The sequence below is a fragment of the Podarcis erhardii genome (assembly GCF_964252035.2).
Source record: "Podarcis erhardii genome assembly, chromosome: 2".
NCBI lineage: Eukaryota > Metazoa > Chordata > Lepidosauria > Squamata > Lacertidae > Podarcis > Podarcis erhardii.
In genome coordinates, this window is record NC_138498.1 from 78,818,360 (window position 1) to 78,840,840 (window position 22,481).

At 40.8% G+C, this 22,481-nt stretch overlaps 1 protein-coding gene and 1 long non-coding RNA gene across 7 annotated transcripts in view; one reads left to right on the forward strand and one right to left on the reverse strand.

The window, feature by feature from the left end:
• ATG7 (autophagy related 7) overlaps positions 1-22,481 on the forward strand; it is a 98,797-nt gene that overhangs the window by 40,007 nt on the left and 36,309 nt on the right. For both annotated transcript variants that reach the window (XM_081848029.1, XM_081848028.1), the window contains exon 17: positions 3,849-3,971. In XM_081848029.1, the coding sequence (XP_081704155.1) occupies positions 3,849-3,971 (123 nt within the window). The remainder of the gene's footprint in view (positions 1-3,848; positions 3,972-22,481) is intronic.
• Positions 5,452-22,481, reverse strand: part of LOC309334380 — a 39,603-nt gene continuing 22,573 nt past the window's right edge. For 3 of the 5 annotated variants that reach the window (XR_014153055.1, XR_014153056.1, XR_014153058.1), the window contains exons 2-5: positions 19,375-19,431; positions 13,336-13,464; positions 10,825-11,001; positions 5,452-6,072 (exon numbers count right to left, since the gene is read on the reverse strand). This is a non-coding gene — a long non-coding RNA (uncharacterized lncRNA). Of the gene's footprint in view, positions 6,073-10,824; positions 11,002-13,335; positions 13,758-19,374; positions 19,432-22,481 lie in introns of those variants that run through there. The other 2 variants (XR_014153057.1, XR_014153059.1) reach the window with 2 other exon arrangements.

Genomic DNA, 22,481 nt, shown 5'->3' on the forward strand with positions numbered 1-22,481 from the left:
TTTTGTTTTTGTTTAACGGGTTCTATTTCTCTGGTTTTTTCCCTTTTTTATATTGTGATGTGTTGTTTTGCTTTTGTTTAATGTGGCATTTTTACTTTTTCTTTCTGTAATTTTTGAAACTTTAATAAATATTATTAAAAAAAACCATGCCCATTAAAAATGCAAAGATGCATTTAACCTCAATTGTAATTTGGTCCAGATACTCAGTAATGAGGAGCCTCTGAGTCTTGAGACTGCACTCCTGGGGAGCTAGAAGTTCCAAAGTTGCATTTTTATGTTGTGGTTAAACTAAAAAAAATGCCCAGAAGGCAAAAATTAGCTGAGTTGTCTAAATGAATTCTTCCACTTCCAGATGCAGTAAATGTCCAAAACAAATATACTATGCTATGAACATCAACTCAGGTGTATGGATGCCTCTGAGAAAATGAACCATATCAACGTATATAAGCAAGGCATAGCTAAGGTGTCAGAGAGAGAAAGCGAAGGCAGCAGGCTGAGGGGAGATGTAGAAATGCATATGTGAAATAAAGCAGGGCGGCTTATGTGCACAATTCAGCCAATGAAGGCTGAATACTAGGCCCAGAGGGCAAGAAAGAGCTGGAAAGGTTAAAACCATGTTCAAGACTGCAGTTTGAAACTTAGGGAATAGATGTATGGCTAGATGCCAGTGTTCCCTGGCTCTGAAAGGAACACCATCCAAGGAATGGAAATTCAGTTCTCCAGGGGTAAACCCAGAAGCATAACAGGGCAAGAGTAAAACCAGAGATCTCCTGAGCATAATCATTTAAGCTTTTAAGGGATTACTTCAACATAAGGGGGGAAATAACAAACTCCAAGTTTGTCGTTATTCCTCCCTGCCCTTGCTTTTCCTTGGGTTGGAATATCTGAAACATCTTTATATCCAAGCTGTTGTTCCCTGCACTTGGCTAATACGCTAAAAATCCTCTCTGCAAGAAGAATGTGCTTCCATATGCAAGGGGGCGGAGAGAGGCGTTTTTTTACCAGTTTCCACCCACATGCTATAGTCCAGTGTCTTGCATCACATTCTGTTCTGGAGGGTTCCTTGCCCTATGGAGCAGCTTTTCAATGGGTTTGGAGGACTATAATGTGGGAGGAACTAGTTAGCCCTCCCACCTACAATGCAATATGGAAGTCCCTTCTGCTCACACATTGGATCTCTGCGTCCGATCTGTTAAAAATTGTGTTCCTGTGCTTTGTGCTTTCTTTATCTGTGTGTATTTTTGTTTCAGAGTGATGCTAGTGTTTTGAAAGCAGGCTTGTCTTTTGATTCTTGCATATCGATAACCAAAATCTGGCCTGAATTTTTATGTGTTCTGTGTTGTTCTTCCAACAAAATAGATTAACATCAACATCTTTGAGAGGATGATAACTGGCAGCTCTGGAGTTTGTAGATTGACTTCTGTGTAGGGCATGCTCTATATAGATACATCTGGTTAGGTTGTTAAATAACTTCTTAGAATACTGGAAGGTAGTTTTAAAAACTACCGACCTCTCTAAGATAGTAGAATTAATTTGCTTTGTGTACATTATACCATCATAACATTAAGACAATCCAGTGGGTGGGAGCCTGTTACCTTTTCTCTTCCAACGTTTGCACCTTTGGGTTCTGCTTTATCCTCATCACTATTCTTTGAATTCAAGCAATAATTAAGATGTCTCGAGGCACTGCAGTTGTGTGGAGAGGTTGCAGCTCCTGTAAGCCATCCAGCAAGGCTGAGCATTGCTATTCATCTCCACAAAACTTTTATGCATATATATTTCCTAATCCTTCTGTATATTTCAAAGTCCCTGCTTTAGCAGTGTCTTAGCATTATACCTCCTGTGGGCCTTAACTCTCTGTTCCATTCATCTGTGTTTTCCTCATACCTAGCTCTTTCACTGAGTTTATAGAGCCAATTTTCCTTCAAGCCTTTTTTCAACACTCAATGAAGTTTTATTGATGCCTTTCCTGAGCTTTTCTGGCCTCATACTATCCTTCTTTCCACCTGATATTGCCCTCACACACACCCCAAAAAAAATCCAGCCTGAGCTTGTTATTTATTCCTGTTTCATCCATTTCTAACTAATCAAGACAAGGGCAGTCTTATTTCTATGTTCTGAATAACATGTATCAAGCTGTTGGCGCTGCTCTGGGTGACCACAAAGGATAGTGCCTTCTCTGTGGTAGCACTGCATTTAAGGAATTTGCTCCCGGATCAAATCCACTTGTGCCCATCTGATTACTTTTGTAAGTCACCTTGGAGGCCCTGGGCCAGATTTAACCAACCCTGTGCGCTAGCAGAAGCCAGCACAATGGGGCTTTCCCCACCCCCACCCCCATATCTGCTCTGGAGGTTCAAGAGAAACTTCACAGCGGTGCACAGAGGGGAAACAAGGGAGATCACTCCATCTGGCAATCAGAAACGCTTGTACTGATGGAATGATCAAATCAACTCCACCTTCTATGACCGAAGGTAGGATAAATTATATTTTAAATTAACGTTAGGTTATATTGGTGGTACTTGAACTGTTCACAATTTATTCAAATTTGGAGCCATTTATTTATGATGCTGAGAGCAGCTTACATTTGGTTCCCAAGCGTGTCCCCTCCTCCCCCCCCCCCCCGGCACCTTAGAAAGGCAGACCTGCTTAGCTTCAGCGCTGGACAGGATAACAGCAACACTTCCTTAAGTCAATACTGATTTGCCTCCCTCTCCCTTTCAAAGAAAACCTCTGATAATAGTGTCTGCTTTTATATGCAGCACAAAAACTTGTTGCTATTTCTTTGGAAATTATACTGCATTTTTCTGCCTCCCCATTCTTACCATGCACATTACCTGGAATACAATTTGACTAGGTAGCTGTGCTACAAGATGGAAACCTGGCATTAGGTTTGATTCAGGATCCTGGACTCCTTGTTTAATTAGCTGTATACTGCTGTCAGCTAAAAACAATCAACACTGGCTGCAGCTTTGCAAATGAATGGTTGCAGCTGAGAGAGATTCCTCTGAGTTTCCTCCTTTAGCAATGCAAGGCCTAGCTGGATACTTCTGAAGAGATGAGCAAGCAACAGGAGGTATATGGCTGTTTGAAGACTCATACTTAAATAGGATTGAATTTCATGTATTGAAGCCTAAATTTCGGGGGGGGGGGGTTAAGTAAAATATCCTGTATGTAAGCTGTTCTCTGGGCTTCTTTCATTCAGAAATTAACTGAGATAATGTTTGCATTGCAGCTGTATATAAATTGCACTGGTTGCAAGGGAGACTGCTGAGTTTCACAAGTGGCTGTGAATATCATCATTGTTCATTTGCAATGTGTCTATCCTTGAAAAGCTGAGTATTGCAATATGTATTTAGGTAGTGTTAAATTAATTTTATTGTTCAGTTTTGGCATAAGAAGAAGAAGAAGAGTTTGGATTTGATATCCCGCCTTTCACTCCCTTTAAGGAGTCTCAAAGCGGCTAACATTCTCCTTTTCCCTTCCTCCCCCACAACAAACACTCTGTGAAGTGAGTGGGGCTGAGAGACTTCAGAGAAGTGTGACTGGCCCAAGGTCACCCAGCAGCTGCATGTGGAGGAGCGGAGATGCGAACCCGGTTCCCCAGATTACGAGACTACCGCTCTTAACCACTACACTACACTGGCTCTCTCTATATTGTACAATATAGAAGATTAAACTAGGAGGCTGTGATTTATATGTTTATTTTATTATTTTGTCCATCCTTTATTAACAGCCAGGTGTTTTGTTTTGTTTTGGTCTGTTTTGTTTAAGTTTGTTTTGGGATTTGATTCTTGAACAACAACAAAAAGGAGTAACACCCTTCCCTCTTGTCTTTTGTTTTGCAGGTCCTTGAGCAGTATGAAAGAGATGGCTTTAATTTCTTAGCAAAGGTTTTTAATTCTTCACATTCCTTCTTGGAAGATCTCACAGGTCTGACTCTGTTGCATCAGGAGACCCAAGCTGCTGAGGTAAGGTTCTTCAAAGTGAATCAGTTGTTATAGGAGCAATATTTTTGAATAAAATGCACACACGCACACACACACACACACACGATCACATACATACACCTGTTACTCAAAAACTCTTATGCTGGTCTGTTTGTGTCCGTACACCAACTGTGAGAATTAAGTAACAGCTGCTGTTCCACAACAAGAGTTCCTTTACAATTGTAAGGAAAATACAATGGAGGAAAGTTGTTTCTTTCATCACCTGGATGCAAGCTTCCCAGAAACATATAGTTGGCCCAGTATTGGAAATGGGATAATGAAGCTGACAGATCCTCACTCTGGCGTTGCTTGGAATATCAAGCCAGGTAAAAAGTGAAGAAGGGAGTCAGGGCAAATATCAGCATTGAGTCCTACCTGGGTGCTAGGCCCATGGCAGCCGCTTAAGAATGCCAGGTGGCAACACTGGCCTGGTGTAGTTGCCTCAGTTTTATTAATAGATGTTGCAGTTGACTTTGCTGTTGACTATTATAAACTTCAATGTTTTGGTATGATTTTATAAAGCTCTCTTCAACTGCGGATTAATGTTGAAGTCTGACATTTTTTGTAACAGGAAATTGGTTTGAAGTTATAACCAGAGAACAGTTATTAGAGTGCAATTTATCTCCTCAAAATATGGATAACCACAACTTTTTCCACTGTTGCATGACTCAAGAACTACTTTGTCTATTTAGCTTCAAAATGTGCTGTGGAAGAAGTATTATTTCCCCTGAGAAAAGAGATGGGTCAGGTATCAGCCAGTTAGTTTCTCTAGATGTGTCTGGAGACATTGCTACTACAATCAGCCAGTGTGATGTAGTGGTTAGAGTGTTGGACTAGGGCCTGGGAGACCTAGGTTTATACCCCACTTGACCACGAAGCTCACTGGTTGACCTGGGGGTAAGAGAATGTGCCAGGAGAAACATACCCCACAGGGTTGTTGTGAGGATTAAATGGGGAGGGGGGAACCATGTACCCCACCTTAGAGAAAGCTGGGTTGGAAATTTAAGAATAATCAAAATTGATAAACAGTAAAAGGACAAGGGTAGCACTCTGCTAGAAACAGCTGTTCTCTCAGCAGAGCCAATGAAATAGCCCTGCTTCCATCTCTCTCTATTCTAGCCTAATGGAATGGCTGCTGTTAGGTGAAAAATCAGTGGAGGGACCAGCCTGATGGAGCTGGTCTTCCTAGCAGAGCCAGTGAAATGGCCCTCCAGCCTGCCTTCTTTGGGAATGGCTAGTAAAAAAGGGAGGGAAAGGAAACGACAAAGGAAATAGACGAAGAGTTATCTGAATCACAGATGTAGAATTCATTGTGTAGATTCAACATTACAGATACACCATGATCAAGCAACTTATTGTAAACTAGGCATGCCTCTAATTTACAAAGTTGCTGCCTGCTCAAATTTTTTAGCCCACTCTGCAAGGCATTCCCCTTATTCATGCTGAGCTACTCCAGCAATTAAAGTGAAAAACAATAGCCTGCCTACTTACAGAGGAGCTCTGGGTCACCATTACATATTTGCATAACTTTTGATTAGGCTGCATGCAAAAACTTGAAATGGCAGTTTATTCATCGAGTGAAACAAGCAAGGGTTGTTGCTAACATAGCCATTCATGCAAGGACTTCTGCTCCTTCAATGGAACCTCTCCACCTGCTCCCCCCTGCCCCCCACATCATCTTTCAGAGGATTGAGGGGACAGATTTGGAGAGTGTATAAAGAAAGAAGAGGGAGGGGAAGTTCTGCTGTGCAAGCAGAACTTGTACAAATGGAAGGCCACAACCCCAAAAGTTTATATTAGGGGTTTAGAAATGACAAGGTATCCTAAAAATGCCAGTAAATATGTCTTACTCTGACATCTGGTTTTAATCCGGCAGGAAGTCATTACCAAAAAAAAAAGCTAGGGAATTTCATTGTATCTTCATCATGGCTTTATAATGCAATAGCTGTTGAGGTCAACTCCCACTTCATCCCAAGTGGCCTTGTTTGCATTGAAGGCTGTTCACTTGGGGAACTTCTTCTGCTTGCTCTCAATACTTAGCTGATGTGGCTGGTCTGTCTCCATATATACCTAGGGTTTATAGCTAGTTCAGAGAGAAAGCATATTAATAATCTCTAGTCAGGATGCTGAAATGGGATAAGACAATCTAGATTCACATTGTGCGAATCATACCGTCTGACTTTTGAAACAGACTCTTAAAATTCTTTACATATTAAAAGTGTTGGAGGAAGTGTGTGTGTGTAATAATAAATATCATATATAAATCAATACTCATTGATGTATAAGCCTTTTGCTTTATTCTGTCCTCCTTTCTACTTCTGCATCCCGCCATTTCTTCCTCCAAAATGACTTTATTTCCTCTGTGCTAAAACCCTCATCTTTCTTCTAAAGGTATCTTATTTAGATTATTATAGTATCCTCTTCCTTGGCCTTCCCTCCAACCGCCTGTTCTTAGTAAACTAAAGAACAAAACAAGAAAACTTGCAAACTCTCTGAAATGAATTAATTAATTTAAACTGTTGGAAACAGTAATTGAGAGTAAGCTGCTTGGAATCTGTTTCTGGAAAAGTGATTAGAAAGTTTCTTGTATTTTCCTTCTAGTAAAACGTCTATTCTGCAAGGTGTGGTATGTGCAGCAGAGAATGTGTTTCAGTGCCCATATAGTCTATATGTGGTATATTGCATCTCTTTGCCATTGAGTTTCATTTTGAATTTTCATTGCACTTTCCTATAACATAATCCTGCTAATGTAGTCACCTACCACCCTCACCTGAATTCTTTTGAAATTCGATCATGATACATTCAGTAGAGCTGCAGTTCATTTTCATCGAATTTAATAGGATTGTTGTTTCCTCAGAAGTGATAATCAGATCAGAATGTCTGTGGCAAAGGTGCCATATATAATTTTAATAGCAAGAGGGGGCAATTGCCCTCGTCTCCTGCCTGTGGGCATTCCGTAGACATCTGGTTGGCCTTTGGGGGAACAGAATGCTGGGCTGGATAGGCCTTTGATCTGATTCTTCAAGGTTGTTCTTAACATCTTTCTTTATGCTTGTCTTACAATTGGTATGATAAATCTTCTGGTACCAGCCTTTGTATTTCTTATCAAATTACACGAATGCAAGTGAAATTCTGAGTTGGGGGGGGGGAATTGGTTGTACTGAAGGACTGCACAGACAGAAGGTATGTAATGCTCTGAAATCAGCTGCACATGGCATTAACTTGGTGAATTTACTTAACGACTCTGCTCTTCTAGAGTGTTTGGTTCACTTTAGAGCAGCATCCTGTTTCCTTGTTCCTTGTCCACTCTGTTCACATAGAATATTGTTTTCATTTTAGATGAAGCGCAAAGCTCTTACCATCATGAATAATGATGTTTGTAGCTTCTACCCTGTTAAATGAACAATCGTGCCAGTTTCTTGACTGTGATTATTTTGCCCAAGAGATTTTTAGTCACCAGTAAGAGATGGTTCTAGACACTGGAAATAATTGGCAGTAATAGCAAAGATAGATAAGCTTACTTGATCCGTTGAAGCTTTTAACAGATCAGTTTTTGTAGCAGAGCAATTACTGAAGGATGGAAAGAAAAGACAACACCAATAGCTAATGTGTTCTGAGTCTCAGCTTTTTGTCACAGGGAAAAATGAAGGCGGATTCTTCCCCTTCCCTCAATTAAAAGTCTTCATGTAATTTTTGGAACTTTAGTAGCTTATTTAATCTTTAGAACATACACCGCACCCAAAGATTAAGGGTCATAACCAATTCCTAGTCATACTGACCCATTGTAATCAATCAATTAAGTCTACTCTGAGCATGACTTAATTGGATACCACTGTATAAGTAATTCCTTGCACTGGGTTTTGAACATAAATATATTTGAGAGGTCTTTGCATCCCACATTCTGTTCCTGGTTTTCATATCTTTTCACCTCTTCATTCAGAACTTTTAATTTGTTTTCAGTGGCAGAGGGTGTTGAAAATATTAATTGACTCACTGCCTTCTGAAATATTACAATAAATGCCGCTGGCCTTTTTGCCAAGGTAAAGCTTAGAAACACGTTCTTTCCCTCCAGTATACTTGTAATAGTTCTGAGTTGTCTCTGCCTCCAGTATTGTTTCACTTGTCAGTAAATGAAATGAAATGATCTGTTGCAGGCTATGGAATGGATTCAAAGACTCCTGTACATGAGTGGAAGGCATTTTTGTGCTCAGATTTTCTTCCCAAGTTGCTGTCCTGTTGTGTACTGTTATACAGAGTCTCCCAATCATCTGAAATGCTTTTGGGGTGGGAAGGTAGCATAGGAGGAAACTGGCACCTCCTTTCCCCATGCATGGTGTCTGTCATTTTATGCTTGAAAATATTTTGTATTCAGTCTGTAGTAGAGAGCTTCATATATTATACAATATTAAGAGAGAAAACTCTGAAGTGTCTTGGAAGGAATTAAATTGTTTGTAGGCTTCAACTTGGCGGAAAGGCTAGCAGCATTTATGGCAATATTTCAGAACACAGTGAATTAGTTAACATTTTCAACAATGTCCCTATCTCTCCTCTTGCCCAGAGGGATCTTTGGACCCAACCCTTTGTGATCAAATTCTTACTAAAAACTTGACTAGAACTATAGTTTAGAAAGGTAAAGTATTCTAGTACTTAGGCTGTAGAGTCAGAGTCAAAATGCCATACATCTGTTTAGTAGTAATGCCTCAAAGCCAATGTTGTATGTACTATAATACTAGTAATACTGTAACATTTTATGTAACAGAAATATTATATAACAGTGTAATAGTATAACAACTAGTACAGTGGTACCTCGGGTTACATACACTTCAAGTTACATACACTTCAGGTTATATACGCTTCAGGTTACATATGCTTCAGGTTACAGACTCCGCTAACCCAGAAATAGTACCCCGGGTTAAGAACTTTGCTTCAGGATGAGAACAGAAATTGTGCTCCAGCGGCGCGGCGGCAGCAGGAGGCCCCATTAGCTAAAGTGGTGCTGCAGGTTAAGAACGGACCTCCAGAACAAATTAAGTACTTAACCCGAGGTACCACTGTATAACAATTACTATAACAAATGTAATAGTAATACTATAACATTGTATTACTACTATTACTACTACTACTACTATTCATTAAATTTATATACCACACCCTTCATCTGAAGATTGCAGGGCAATTTACAGTATAAAAACACAAATTACATAATACCTAACATAACAAAAAATATATGCCCCCATTTCATTGGTGAGATTCTGGTCTACCATCTTGCTGTCTCATCATTGCATTGATCATATATGGAGCAAAGTGCATTTTTCTATTTTTGCACTTAGACCATATGTTGCATTTGTAACAGAGTGGCTAGGGAAACCCAGCCAGATGGGCAGGGTATAAATAATAAATTATTGTTATTATTGTATTGCTAATAAATCACAGAAACAACTTGCTCTAGGGCCAAAATTATTGAGAGATGCTTTTTTGTGCCCTTCCTTATTTCTGTCACTTTGGTATGTTGTTTATTCTTTTGAATAATATTTCTTCCCTCTACAACACTGTTATTTAAACAGTTAGCTTTGCCTGCCCCCCCCCAACGTCCTCTATTGCCTCGTCAGTGTGTGATTTTTGGTGTGTGTATTTGGTCCACATGTTCAGGTGTTTCTACTTTTTTAAGAGGCCTTCGTATACATGGAAAATTAGCATGTCAGTGTTCTAGCTTAGTCTGTCTTCTTATGTGTATTTTCAGTGCAGAGAAACCTCTAATGTGCAATCTGCGCTAAGATTTTTTAAAGCAAGTAAGGAATGTTAATTGAAAATATGTGAAAAATAAATATCACATCTGCAATTTGTCAATCATTGTCATATTTTTAAAAGAACCACAACAAATCCCTACCCGCCCGTCTTTCAGCTATATCATACATGGCCTCCTCTCTGAAATTTATGTTTGCATTTTTAAAGGTTACGTTGTTTTTGCAGTAGTAGCAATAGTTTAGTTTAGTTAATTTGGTCTAGAGACCATAAATGTCAGATACCGAGCTGGGTTACCAAGATAACCACAACATGCCTTCACACAGATTGTGCATTTTAAAATAAATAAATAAAATGATAACAAAAAAATAAAATCCACTATCAACAATAATTTAAATACCGACAGTTTTGATTCAGAACTCTGATGTTCCCTTTAACAATTGTATTCTAGGTTTGATTGCTACTGGAAGTAATGTGGCTGGTTTTTTTGGAATCTTAGGGTTGGAGTCAGCCATTAAAACTGAAACATAAAATTCAGCTGAGTTCCCAAAATGTAAAGAAAGTACTGGGGAAAGAAATTGTGATATACCCTTATAAAAAGTACAGTATAGGAGAACATACACTAGCATTTTAACTGAGCCATTTTTCCAGGACAGACTCTCAAATACCAATACAGTCTCGACCTTTCATAACTGTAACAACAGCAACAAGAATAAAATATTTATATGCTGCCCATCTGATTGGGTTCCCCCAGCAACTTTTTTATTATTTTCAATGAAAAAGATCTGGTCACTTGATGACATGTGATTTGCTTTGGGTGATGCTTGAGGGTTGGTAATAATAATAATAATAATAATAATAATAATAATAATAATATATATAATATAATATATATATATAATATAAAGTAGGCTTTAAAAATTAAACATGTTAAGAGAAGGAATCATAGGAAATCTGCATTTAAAAATGCCCTTGAAGAAAGAATTCAGGCTCTTCATACTAGCAAAGTTCTGAGTTTTCATGCACCTTTCAGAACACAAAACTATTACGTCTGTGGACAGCTCACCTCATATATATTGTGTAATTATTATACCTGCTATATGTTGCGAACAGTTGCCAGTTGTGGCATACTGCTTTCCAGTCTTGCATATAAAAAGTGAAGGAGTAATAAATGGCGCTTTTAAAGAGCTGTAAATTCCTTCCAATTTTGTTCCTTTGTTGTGAAGCACCCTACAGGGATATGGTTTTAACCTCTTTCTGTGTCTTGGCTCTATGAAAGTGGATTGCAGTTATGAAAAAGTGACTAATCTGTATGCCAGGGCCTGCCCACATTTCTAAACCCCAGAGCTGCGTACCCAAATCCCGGTTCAACAGTTTCAAAATGTGTAGCCCCTTAGCCTGCCATTCTTTCCTTCTGGACAGACCTCTACATAATGCCCCCCTACTACACTTTACTCTGCAACAGAAGCCAGACTTTTGCCTCGCTGAGCCCAGTATCTTGTCTCTTGGGGCTCACATTTTGTACTGTTGATTCTTTCCTCTAGAAAATCTCTGTTTGAAATGGAGGCAGCCAGTAGTTTTTATGAAAGCTGAAATAATCTAGAGGGAGGCATCCGTTCTCATGGGGCACATTCTCTTTTTGTCCCACTATCACCTCTCTCCAGATAAGAGTTTCAGGTTTTTGAATCTATTTTGAAACCAGCAAAACAGAGATGTGAACAGACCACGAGTACTGATCCAAACCACCTTCAACTCTCCAACCATACTTTCCTATCCTACAAAGCGCTTGTTTAATGCTGTTTCTGTTTACTTTGTTGACCAGCTCAACCCACTCATGGTTTTAAAAGCAGAGTGACTCAATCATAGCCTTGCCAGGCTGGGCTACATACTGTGAGTGCTGTCATTTTGAGACATGGGTATCCGTATTTATCTCGTTCTTAAGTTTTACCCGTATACTAAATATTTGTACCAATCACTGCCACCTCTTATTGACTCTGAATAAAGACTGTTTTAATCTCTTATTATGTTACATTCTCTTGACTCTGCAATCAATTCAGAAAACACACTAAACAATTCCTTATCAAGCAAGGTACAAAAGTTTCCTATTGTCCTCCTATTGTACTTGAAACAAAGATAATTCTGGAACTTTGGCTTTAATTTTTATACACAAGAAGCCTGTAAGTCCAAAGAATGCTAGCTTCATATGGTGTGTAGTTCAAAAGTTATTTTAAAACCCCTGCAGGCATTATGTATGTTGTGGGTTCATTCCCAGGAAATTAGCCCTTCTGGAATAAACAAACAATGGATATGGAGAATCTAAAACCCTTTGTACAGTCTCAAACCACCATGCAGTGCTGTTAATTGTATTTCCTCCCTTCCTCCTAGGTCACTTCTATCCTAGACATATAACCCCACGTCTAAGATATAAAACAGCTAACTAATCACAAGGGGGTAATTGGTCAGAAAAAAATTCTCTTGCAAGCGTAATGAAACATAAGCTTTAACAATCACATTTCGGATAATGTAACTATGGCTTGTGATGGTAGAACTGAATTGGAAAATTATAGAGATGATGCTGCAAGAAGCATGAAGCAATAGCGTTCTTATCCCTTCACGTTTTATAACGGTAAAAATAAAATGTCTTTTAAAGATGGAATGTAGTTTTACTGGGAGTATTTTATTATGTTGCAGGAAACAGTACCTGCTTCTTACATTATGATTCTATGCAAGCTCCCACGTACATTGAAAAGAGTAATAAAGTACAATAAAATTATAAAAGCTGATCAATAATGGGTGGCTTCTAGCTTTTGCAAATGGTTTGAGTGCCTGTTTGAACTGAACTTTTACACTGCCAGCTCCATGTTCCACTGTCCTGGCCCACCCCAGCTAAGGCAGACACACGTCTGAGAGTCATGTCTTTATCGACAAAAGAAGCACTTACAGCAAATCCCAAGGTGCTTCAGATGCTCATGAACACACACCTCTATCCACTAGACAGCTGTTCCTCAGATCTGCACCCTGTGGAGCAGTTGCAGCAACAGTGAGCCCTTGCCCTCTGCCAACTTATATGTCCTCCTGGGACAGGTTGTTGCTGTTCTTCCTGCTTCAAGCCCCTCCTGGTTCTAGGAGACAGCGGGGCAGAGGAAGGTGGGGAGTCTAGTGACCCATCTGTTGCCAGAACAGCCCCTTCTTCTTCCTCCCCATCCTGTGCACCCTCCTCTTTCTCAGACTGCCCTGGCTCTTCTTCCTGCCTCTGCCCCATACTCTTCAGAGCCCTGCCAGTCCCTGACAGGCACCTTACATGAGCTCGTCAAGCCAGTGTCAGCTTGTCTATAAGAATCAACATGACGGAGTTCAGCTTCATACTCCACCCCCATAACTTCTCACTCTCATGGGAGACAACTGCTAGCTGCAGGGTACTTTTCTGTCCTGTTTTAAAGAAGACAGAGAGAGACTCGTTCTAGAATAAAATGTGAACCACTATATGCGTGTGCCTAGTGGTTCCTGGCATTCAAGCATATGCCCAGTATTTTCAGGACTAGTTTTACTCTTGTTGGCATAGCCTGACACGGCTTGAAGAATCCCTACTTCCTTGGTCACCTACTTGTTTGCCTGAAAAATTGTGTCGAAGGTACATTCACCAAAAGGAGTCATTCGGTCTGGATAGCGTTGGGCATGCAGACGTTGCACGAAATGGAGAGCATTCTTACTGTTGGTCTCTAAAGATAGGCTGCTAGTGGAGAAGGGAGGCAGGCTTGGTATTAGTATACGCCACCCAGAAAGCGGTCTAAGAGTGCTAGAGAAAAAGGCAAGTGAACTTGGGTGCCCTGTGTAAGTTGTGAGTACTAAGATGACTAGACAGGTGCTGTAGTCTAACAGCTTTTGGAAGCATCAGCCATTGGGGATCAGAAATGTGGGACAAATGAGAATACAGGCGTACCTTGGAAGCTGAACGGAATCTGTTCCGGAAGTCCGTTCGATTTCCAAAACATTTGAAAACCAAAGCGCGACTTCTGATTGGCTGCAGGAAGCCGTGGAAGCCCCATCAGATGTTTGGCTTAAAAAAAAATAGTTCGTAAACCGGAACAGTCACTTCCAGGTTTGTGGCGTTTGCGAGCCAAAACGTTCTAAGAAGTAGGCTGTTTGAAAACCAGGGTACGACTGTATAGTTCTCTAGTTGCTGTAAAATGTTCTGAAAAACTTAATTACTTTCTTTATGCTTTTCTGGTCATAATAATATTTGCATCAACCATATTGTGGCTCATACATTTTTAACTGTTTGAAGTGTTTTGGGGATCACTGATTTTAAAGCTATGTAAATTAGGCATTTTTATTTGCCTGCAGGCAAAATTCATAAATCTTTTGAGTAGTTTTGTGTTTCAGAATATCCACCAATTTTTAGCCTTTGGGATAGACTACAGCTATTGCTTAGGTAGCAAGATTTTATTCTTCTTTAAATTTTTATTAGGTCTTATACACACATTATTACAGCTGGGCTTTTAAAATTCCTTTCGGATTGGTTGCCAAATAGATAGTTCACTTAAAATATTTTTCCTGTTGAAGAGTTTGAGCTTTTCCATGCAAATTGTATTCTACTTTCAGTATGTTCCAGGGCAATGAAGAATAAATAGGCCGTTTGAAATACTTTCTGCCATTCTTAGCGTTCAAAACTCCCATTGTTCTAGGCACTTTTTGTGACAGGGAATTTCATTAATGCAAACAGTTTCTGAGCTCTGGAAGCAGCACTGTGCCTAAGATTTCAGATTAAAATTGCCACTGCTTGAATGAAAGGAGGACCTTTTTCTGCCTTTCCCACTTCTAGCCACTCTCTGAGGACTGCAGAAGGGACCCTCATAAGAATATTAGGAGGGCAGGCAGGGGAAGCATGGCTTTGTTTTTTGCAGTCTTCACATGAGGACTAGATCATGTGAAAAATGAATATAAGATTTTAGCTGCGGTTCATTCATTTTCTGCTTTTGTATTTTTATAAAAAAGTGTGCCTAGATATTCCATTGCAGCACCCATAACCTAGGTTTAATGTGCCATTTAGCTCCTAGTTTTCATATCTCAGTTTCTAACACTGGTCATTCTCATGTGATGAATAAGACAAAACTACATGCAGATAAACCTTTTGCTGTATTTAAGAACATAAATAATAGCATGCTGTGTCCACAAACAGACAATCACTTGCCTGGTATATAGGCCCCTGTAGGTCTTTGGAGTTGGAAGAGAAAAATTTGGTTGCAGTTGTACAAATTACTTCCAGATGTAGATTTCAATAAACACATAGTGTTGTTGCTTTACCCGAAGGTGCTATAAATTTCTTGAGACAAGTCTGCATCTAGTAAACTGTTGAGTATTTGAATACTAATGAAGTCACTGTATTCTGTGTGAATGCAGTCTCTTAATGCTGAATGTTTCAGGACCTTTCCACTAAGATGACTTTTTAAGAGTATTGTATTTTAATAGTCATGGCCATCTTTAGCATATGCGGCACTGGGGTGCAAATATCCACCCAGTGCCCCCAAATTTAGTTTAGCTGCCCCCAAATTAACTTTAATTGAGCTTTTTTGTGAGGGGGTGGGAGCCAAAGTTGTTGACCTTTTTCACCTGTAACAATGATGCAAGCAGCCGTGTGGGCACAGACAGGGACACAAGGCGAGGGAGAGTGGAGGGGGAGGCCACTGCATCCTTTTTTGCTGGGTGTTGAAGTCCCATCCCAATTAGTTGGGCTCAGCAGCTGCAGCCATGGTGGCCTGAGGCAGATGGGCCTCACTGCCGCCATCCTCGCAGGGCGGGAACAGGGCAGGGAGGAGGCAGCCCGGGCGCCAGCTTTTGCCTCAGCACCACCTCACAGAAACGGCTTGGCTGCCCCCTCTCCTGTGCCCAAGCTCCACCGGGTCCTGGTAGTTATCAACCCACCCGCCCTGCGGCCCCTTCAGGGGCGGTGAAATAGGACCCGCCTCTCACTCACCCAGGCCCAGGGATCGAAACGGCATTGATGGCCTCGTTACCCAGTGTGAGTGGTCCTCCTCTCAGTGGCTCTTTTCCTCAGGTTTCTGGGCACTTCAGTCCCCCCACTTTTTAATACAGTACAGTGGTACCTCGGGTTACAAACGCTTCAGGTTACAGACTCCGGTAACCTGGAAGTAGTACCTCAGGTTAAGAACTTTATTTCAGGATGAGAACAGAAATTGTGTGGCGGCAGCAGCAGGAGGCCCCATTAGCTAAAGTGGTACCTTAGGTTAAGAACAGTTTCAGGGTAAGAACAGACCTCCGGAACGAATTAAGTTCTTAACGAGAGGTACCACTGTATACAAATCACACAACACAAAGCCGCCTGCAAATAAATGGTGTCAGGCATGACACTTAAGAGGTAATGAGATTAAACTACAGTCTCGTTCAGATTAGCAATGAGGAAAGGAAAAGGAAATGAAAAAATGCAAGGTTAAAAACCTGCAACAATGACGCAGGAATATTTGGTGCTACGGAGTAACAAAGCGATGGAGGAGGGGAATGGGGACTTTCACTCCACTGCTTTTCACTGCCGCTGATAGAGAGGGAATGGTATACAGGACGTATACATTTGGCGCCCCCCAGAATTCAGTGCCCAGATGCCCCACACCCCTTGCACCCCTGGGTAAAGACGGCCCTGTGAATAGTTGACATTATGTTTGTATACTTACGACTCCAATCTGTACAGAAGTTCCTTTAGGAGTTCATGTTAGAGTAAACAATGGGAGGGTGGTTATGTTTTGATGGTGATGTGGATGCACTTTGGGCCATACCTCACAATTGCCATCTGCAAATTCTGTACACATGGGACTGGGTCTAAACATGTCCTTCCATTAATTCAAAGGCTCCTTCCATTTGTGCAAGAGTTTGATCCAGGAGACATTCTTGCTGGAGGAAAGGGAGAGAGGTAATTTTCACACATTTCTGCATGTGCACACCCGATTTCCCAGTCCTCCAGAGCATCCTTCATCAAAGTCCTTCATAAAGATGTTGAACAACAACGGGCCCAATGACAGAACCCTGATGCACCGCCCCCCCTTGTCCATTTTTACCAGGATAATAAGGAACCATTAGTGAACATTGTTTGGTTTCGGTCAGTCAACCAGTTATAAATCCACCTAACAGTTAGCTCGTCAAGCCCACATTTACCAGCCTTTCTGCAAGAAGCTCATGGGGTACTTTTTCAAATGCCTTCAGCATTCCCCTGATCCACCAAGCTTATAACTCTATTAAAAAAAAAACCCAATGAAAATAATAAAAATGCAAAGATTATTGTAAATTGTATAATGTGGAGGAAATCAAGTTGGGGCGGAAGGAAGTGGGAGGAAGGACAAAAGAATAATATGATGGATTGAGGAAATATAAATGTAAATGTATGGGGGGATGGGGAGGAAATAGTGTTGGTTTTGGTACATCTGTATTGTAATGTAATGTGTGAAAACCAAAAAGAAGAGAAAGAAAATAAAATAATAAAAATCCCTGTTTGGCCACTATGAAACAAATTCTCAAAGGGACTACAGGTTACACAAGGAACATGTGCCTGCCTTTAATAAAATAAAATGCACCACACAGCACCATCGGGCTTAGAGTTTCCCTGCCCCTTGCAAGCTATAACCAATAAAGTGAGTAGAAGCAAGGAAACTCTGAGCTGCTGATAGAAGCCACAGGTTTCTCATAATATGTCATTTGGTCTGAAGCTGCATTGGGCATCTAAAGTAGAATATATAAATATTCTCATTTCGGTTTCAGCAGGAAAAACCTGTCCTGAGAGCTAAACAGCTTTCAATAGGTTCCAGTATTTCAGAGAGGCGACACTTTTATTCCTGGTTCTAAAATTATTGGGTTGGGAGAAGTTAGCCTATTCAGTCTATGCTGAGCCTTTGGGGACAGCCCATGTAGTTTGTTTGTGGTTAGCAAAGCTAAGTTGAGCAATTCTTCTGGAAGACTATTGAACTTGAAATAAAATGAGACTGTAGAAACCACTGTTGGGAACTGAAAAGACAGGGAGAGAGTGCCAGCCCAGAACCATGGCAGACAGTGTTTAGTTTGGAAGCCAAATGGAGCAGAGCCAAGCAGCAGTGCAAAACGCACAAGTCACATGAGAAATTAAATGAGTCTCAGTCAGTGGAGAATGTTTAAATGTGGCCTGTGTTTTAATAGAGAGACATGGAGGGACAGAAGCATGATAACAGCATGGAATGATTTTCCTGCATTGAGTTATCTCTCCTGGCTTGTAATACTTGTAAAGGGTCGCTGCTGTTTTGCTCATTTCATGCCTCGGCTCACCCCCCCCCCATTGCGTCTCCACCCCCATCGTTCAGCCCAAACACTGAGGTCCTACTCTGAGGGCCTTATGGAAGTTCCCTCACTGCGAGAAGTGAGGTTACGGGGAATGAGGCAGAGGACCTTCTTGGCAATGGTGACCTCCCTGTGGAACGCCCTCCCATCAGATGTCAAGGAGATAAGAACTACACATCTTCTAGAAGACACCTGAAGGCAGTCCTGTATCAGGAAGTTTTAAATGTTTGACATTTTACTTTGTTTTTATATGTACAATGGTACCTCGGGTTAAGAACTTAATTCGTTCTGGAAGTCCATTCTTAACTTGAAACTGATCTTAACCTGAGGTCCCACTTCAGCTAATGCCGCCACGCAATTTCTGTTCTCATCCTGAAGCAAAGTTCTTAACCCAAGGTACTATTTCTGGGTTAGCGGAGTTTGTAACCTGAAGCATCTGTAACCTGAAGCGTCTGTAACCCGAGGTACCACTGTACTGTAATCCGCCCACAGTGTCTGGGGAAACCCAGCCAGATGGGTGGGGTATAAATAATACAATTATCATTATTGCTATTAGTGTCCATGTGCACCTCTGTTTATCTCCCAATAGCAGCCACTCTGTTTAACCCCCAATAGCAGCCACTGTAGTTTAGCTCTCAAATTTATGCAGTATCTTATTGGACAGAGCTGTGATGCATGTTAGGTTTCTGGGGTTTTTTTGGGGGGGCGGGGAGGTTGCCTTGCCTTGCTTTAGTGAAAGAATCAAACATGACAATACAAATGCAGCTACTGAATCTGAGGGAAATCAAGTCACTCCTGCCTTCTCTTGGCAGGGAATTCAGACATCCAGTGACAGCTGTGTGTGTAGGACTGCATTGTTGCCACAAAAAGGGAGACAGCCCCCTGCATTTACTTTCTGCACAGCCATTGGAGAGAACTCAGTTTCATCTCCTCTCTAGTGTGGGCCAGCACTCTGAATAGTTTCAAATGGTTAGCACTGGGAGCAGATGAAAGGGGACCCCTTGGCTATATAGGTGGTACCAAGGGGCCAAGAGTGAGCAAATGCCCACCCTAAAAATAGCCTGACAGTCTGTTAGCCCAGCATGTCTGAATGTGGATATAAACTTGTTTCTGTTTGTATCATATCATACACCATATTAAAAATTAAATGTGATATGGAGCTTCCCTTCCTCTCCCTCTCCACCCCCCCCCCAGCAGTCTACTCCACTTTTTCTGGAGCCTCTGCTGCTTCTGGCCATTCAGGCTTCTTGCATGTTTTTGGATTGGGACCATAGTTTAGACGGCACTCTAAAATATATTTTTTGTATTAAATTCTTTCATCAACACTCACCGTAGTTTACTATGGAAAGGTTGTTTTAGATCTGCCATCCATCTGCCTCTCTCCTTCCTGCAAAAAGAGAAGCACAAAAACTTGTGAGAGCATGCATAAGAAGACTATTTTGAAATGCCATTGTGCAAGACTTAGAGCAAGCCTATAAAGATTTTTATTTGCATTGACTTATTCCGTAACTAACTGGCAGCTTTATGGATTCAAAAGAAGCTGTAGAAATCCTATTATTACGTCTTCCGGAGTTCCTTATATAATTGCCTTCTTTTTTTTCCTCTTTTTCTTTTTGCCAATGGCTTTAAAACAGGGGTGGGAAACCACTTCCAGCCTGAGGAATTAAACCTTGCCAACTTTCCAGGGGCATGGCAAGAGGCAATTTTTTTGGGGGGGGGGGTAGTTGTACATATTTTACATTAACATTAAATACTTACAGATGTAAATATTATGCATTATATTTACAAAATCAATATATTTTATATTCCTATTTTATGTTTAGTTTTAGGGGAAATTGTGTGTAAAATATGTCTATTCCTAGGAAAAGTGTGGAAAGTGGCGAGGCAGAACAAAATACTTAACAAATGATTCAGAAGATGTCATGTGGCTGGTGGTTGGATGAAGTTTGCTAGAAATGGCTTCATGGAGGGGCTTGGTGGGTTGAATTAGACCCACATATCACAGATTTCCCACCTCTTTCTAGTGACTGGAGATGGCAAAGTTGTCTTTCAGCTCCTTTTTTTTTTTTTTTTAAAGGCTTCTTTTTCTTATTTTGATGATGTTTGATTTTAGGTCTCAATATTTTGCTTCAAAAATTGATAAAGCATTGCAATAGTTCATTTACTGTGCTTTTTTTTTTACGAATACCTCAGCTATTCTGGTTTTACTGATTTCGCTGAAACTTGTTTGTGTATCGTTAACAACTCACTGGATGCTTCCTAACACTGAGTCAGGAGATGGAAGAAAATCATCTTTAAGATACTGTTTTTACTTCTAAAATAAATCTGGCAAAATTTGGTGCTCTCTGGAGAGGGGAGGGAGAAGGAGAGAGAGCACCCTTTAGGCACCTGGGATATGTTTATGTCAACTTCACTGTTTACTTTCTGACCCACCTCTCTCCTGGCCCCTATCTCTTGACAGTTGGAAAGAGAACTGCATTGCAATGACAGCTACCTTTCCAAGCTTTTAGGAGCCGAAATAGTCCTGTGGAGCTATTTCTGGCTGTGGAAAGCCGGAAAGAAAGGCGAGGTATAAAATTATGCAAGGGGTGTGGAGAAAGATCTGCCTCTCTCATACTTAGCACTTGAACTTTTGGCCATCCCCTGAAGCTGGATGCTGGAGGATTCACAACAGATAAAATAAAGTACCGTACTTTTCCGTGTATAAGACTAGGTTTATTTCTTTAAAAATCATGCTAAACAATGGGGGTTGTCTTATACATGGGTAGTGCATTTGATTGGTTGCTGCCGTGGCTGTTAGCAGCTATTGTGAATGTTACTGGTTGCTGCATCAATGGGTGGTGTTGATTTGCTGACACTGCCACAATTGGGCGGGTGATTGGCAGCTTCTGGTGAGAGGATGAGACACGGATTTTGTGACGTGTGCGGGTGAGTGATTATAGGCAACCCCCCTAAAAAAAACTCAACAACCCTGGATAATCCCCCCCAAAAAGCTCCACAACTCTGTGCCATTTCCCCCCATTTCCTGAAATTTGAGTCCCCCAAAATAAGGGGCGTCTTATACATGGGGGCATCTTTTGCACAGAAAAGTATGGTATTCCATTGTGAGGACAAAGTGCATAGCTAAATCATGGAATTCACTCCCAAAACATAAAGGGATGGCCACTTTAAAAAGGGATTAGACAGATTTGTGGAAAATTGGGCTATGTTCTCCTTCCTCTCAGAGGCAGCATGCTCCTCTATGGCAGATGCCGGGAAACACAAGTGGGGAATCTTGTTACACTCCGGTCTTGCTTTCAGGCTTATCATAGGCAGCTAGCTGGCCACTGTGAGAACAGGATGATGAACTAGATGGGCCAGAGGCCTGATCCGGCAGCCTTTTCTTATGTTCCAGTTTCTTGATCATTTTTGTTGTTGTTTTCTACACATTTGGTGGCTAAAAAAACTTTGAAAGGCACTCATCGTGTTTCCTGATCCTGTGAAATGTAATAATTTGTCAGCTATTCTTTTCCAAGGTAAGCCCAAAGGCTTACCGGCTTTGCATCATGCTGTATACTAATGTTAATATCCCTGACCTTTTAGAAAACATGCTAATTGCAGCAATTTACTGTGTTGCAGTAATCCTGCCCCATCTCCCTTCCCTCATTCACTGTGATGCTCTGATGTCATGTTCATGAAAGCTCTTGCTTCTGGGTGAAGGAATGTTGGCAATTCAGATTGTGAAAGAAACAAAAAAGCCTCTTACCAAAAAACTGCTTTAATATGTCAAAAGTGTTACTACACTATTCGTCTTCAAGATAACCCAGTGAATTCTGCTCTAATTATCTCGTTCGACATCTTCAATCTCAAATTAGCTGCTCTAATTATTATTAAACTTGTATATGACCAGAGGGGAATTTTAAGTTTTGGTCAGTATTAAGTTCCTTTGAACGCTTACTTAAACAGAAGGTTGAATCCATATTAATGTATTACATAGCAAGTATATTTCTGTATATTCCTGCCAACCTAGCAGTTCGAAAGCATGTCAGAGTGTAAGTAGATAAATAGGTACCACTCTGGCGGGAAGGTAAATGGTGTTTCTGTGCGCTGCTCTGGTTTTGCCAGAAGCGGCTTAGTCATGCTGGCCACATGACCCAGAAAAACTGTCTGCGGACAAATGCCGGCTCCCTTGGCCAGTAAAGCGAGATGAGTGCCGCAACCCCAGAGTCGTCCGCAACTGGACTTAACCGTCAGGGGTCCCTTTACCTTTATATTTCTGCTCATAGAAAAATACAAAAAAGTGGAAATTTAAGGGTATTAACTTGTTGGCAAAACTTTATTTGGCCAAATAGTAACAGTAGCTGCCAGTTAATCTGCTCTTTTACATGGTGTTTCTCTCAGGTATTATTGTATCCTCTAAGCTGTGATCATCAAAATCTTCTCAATTACAGTCTATGA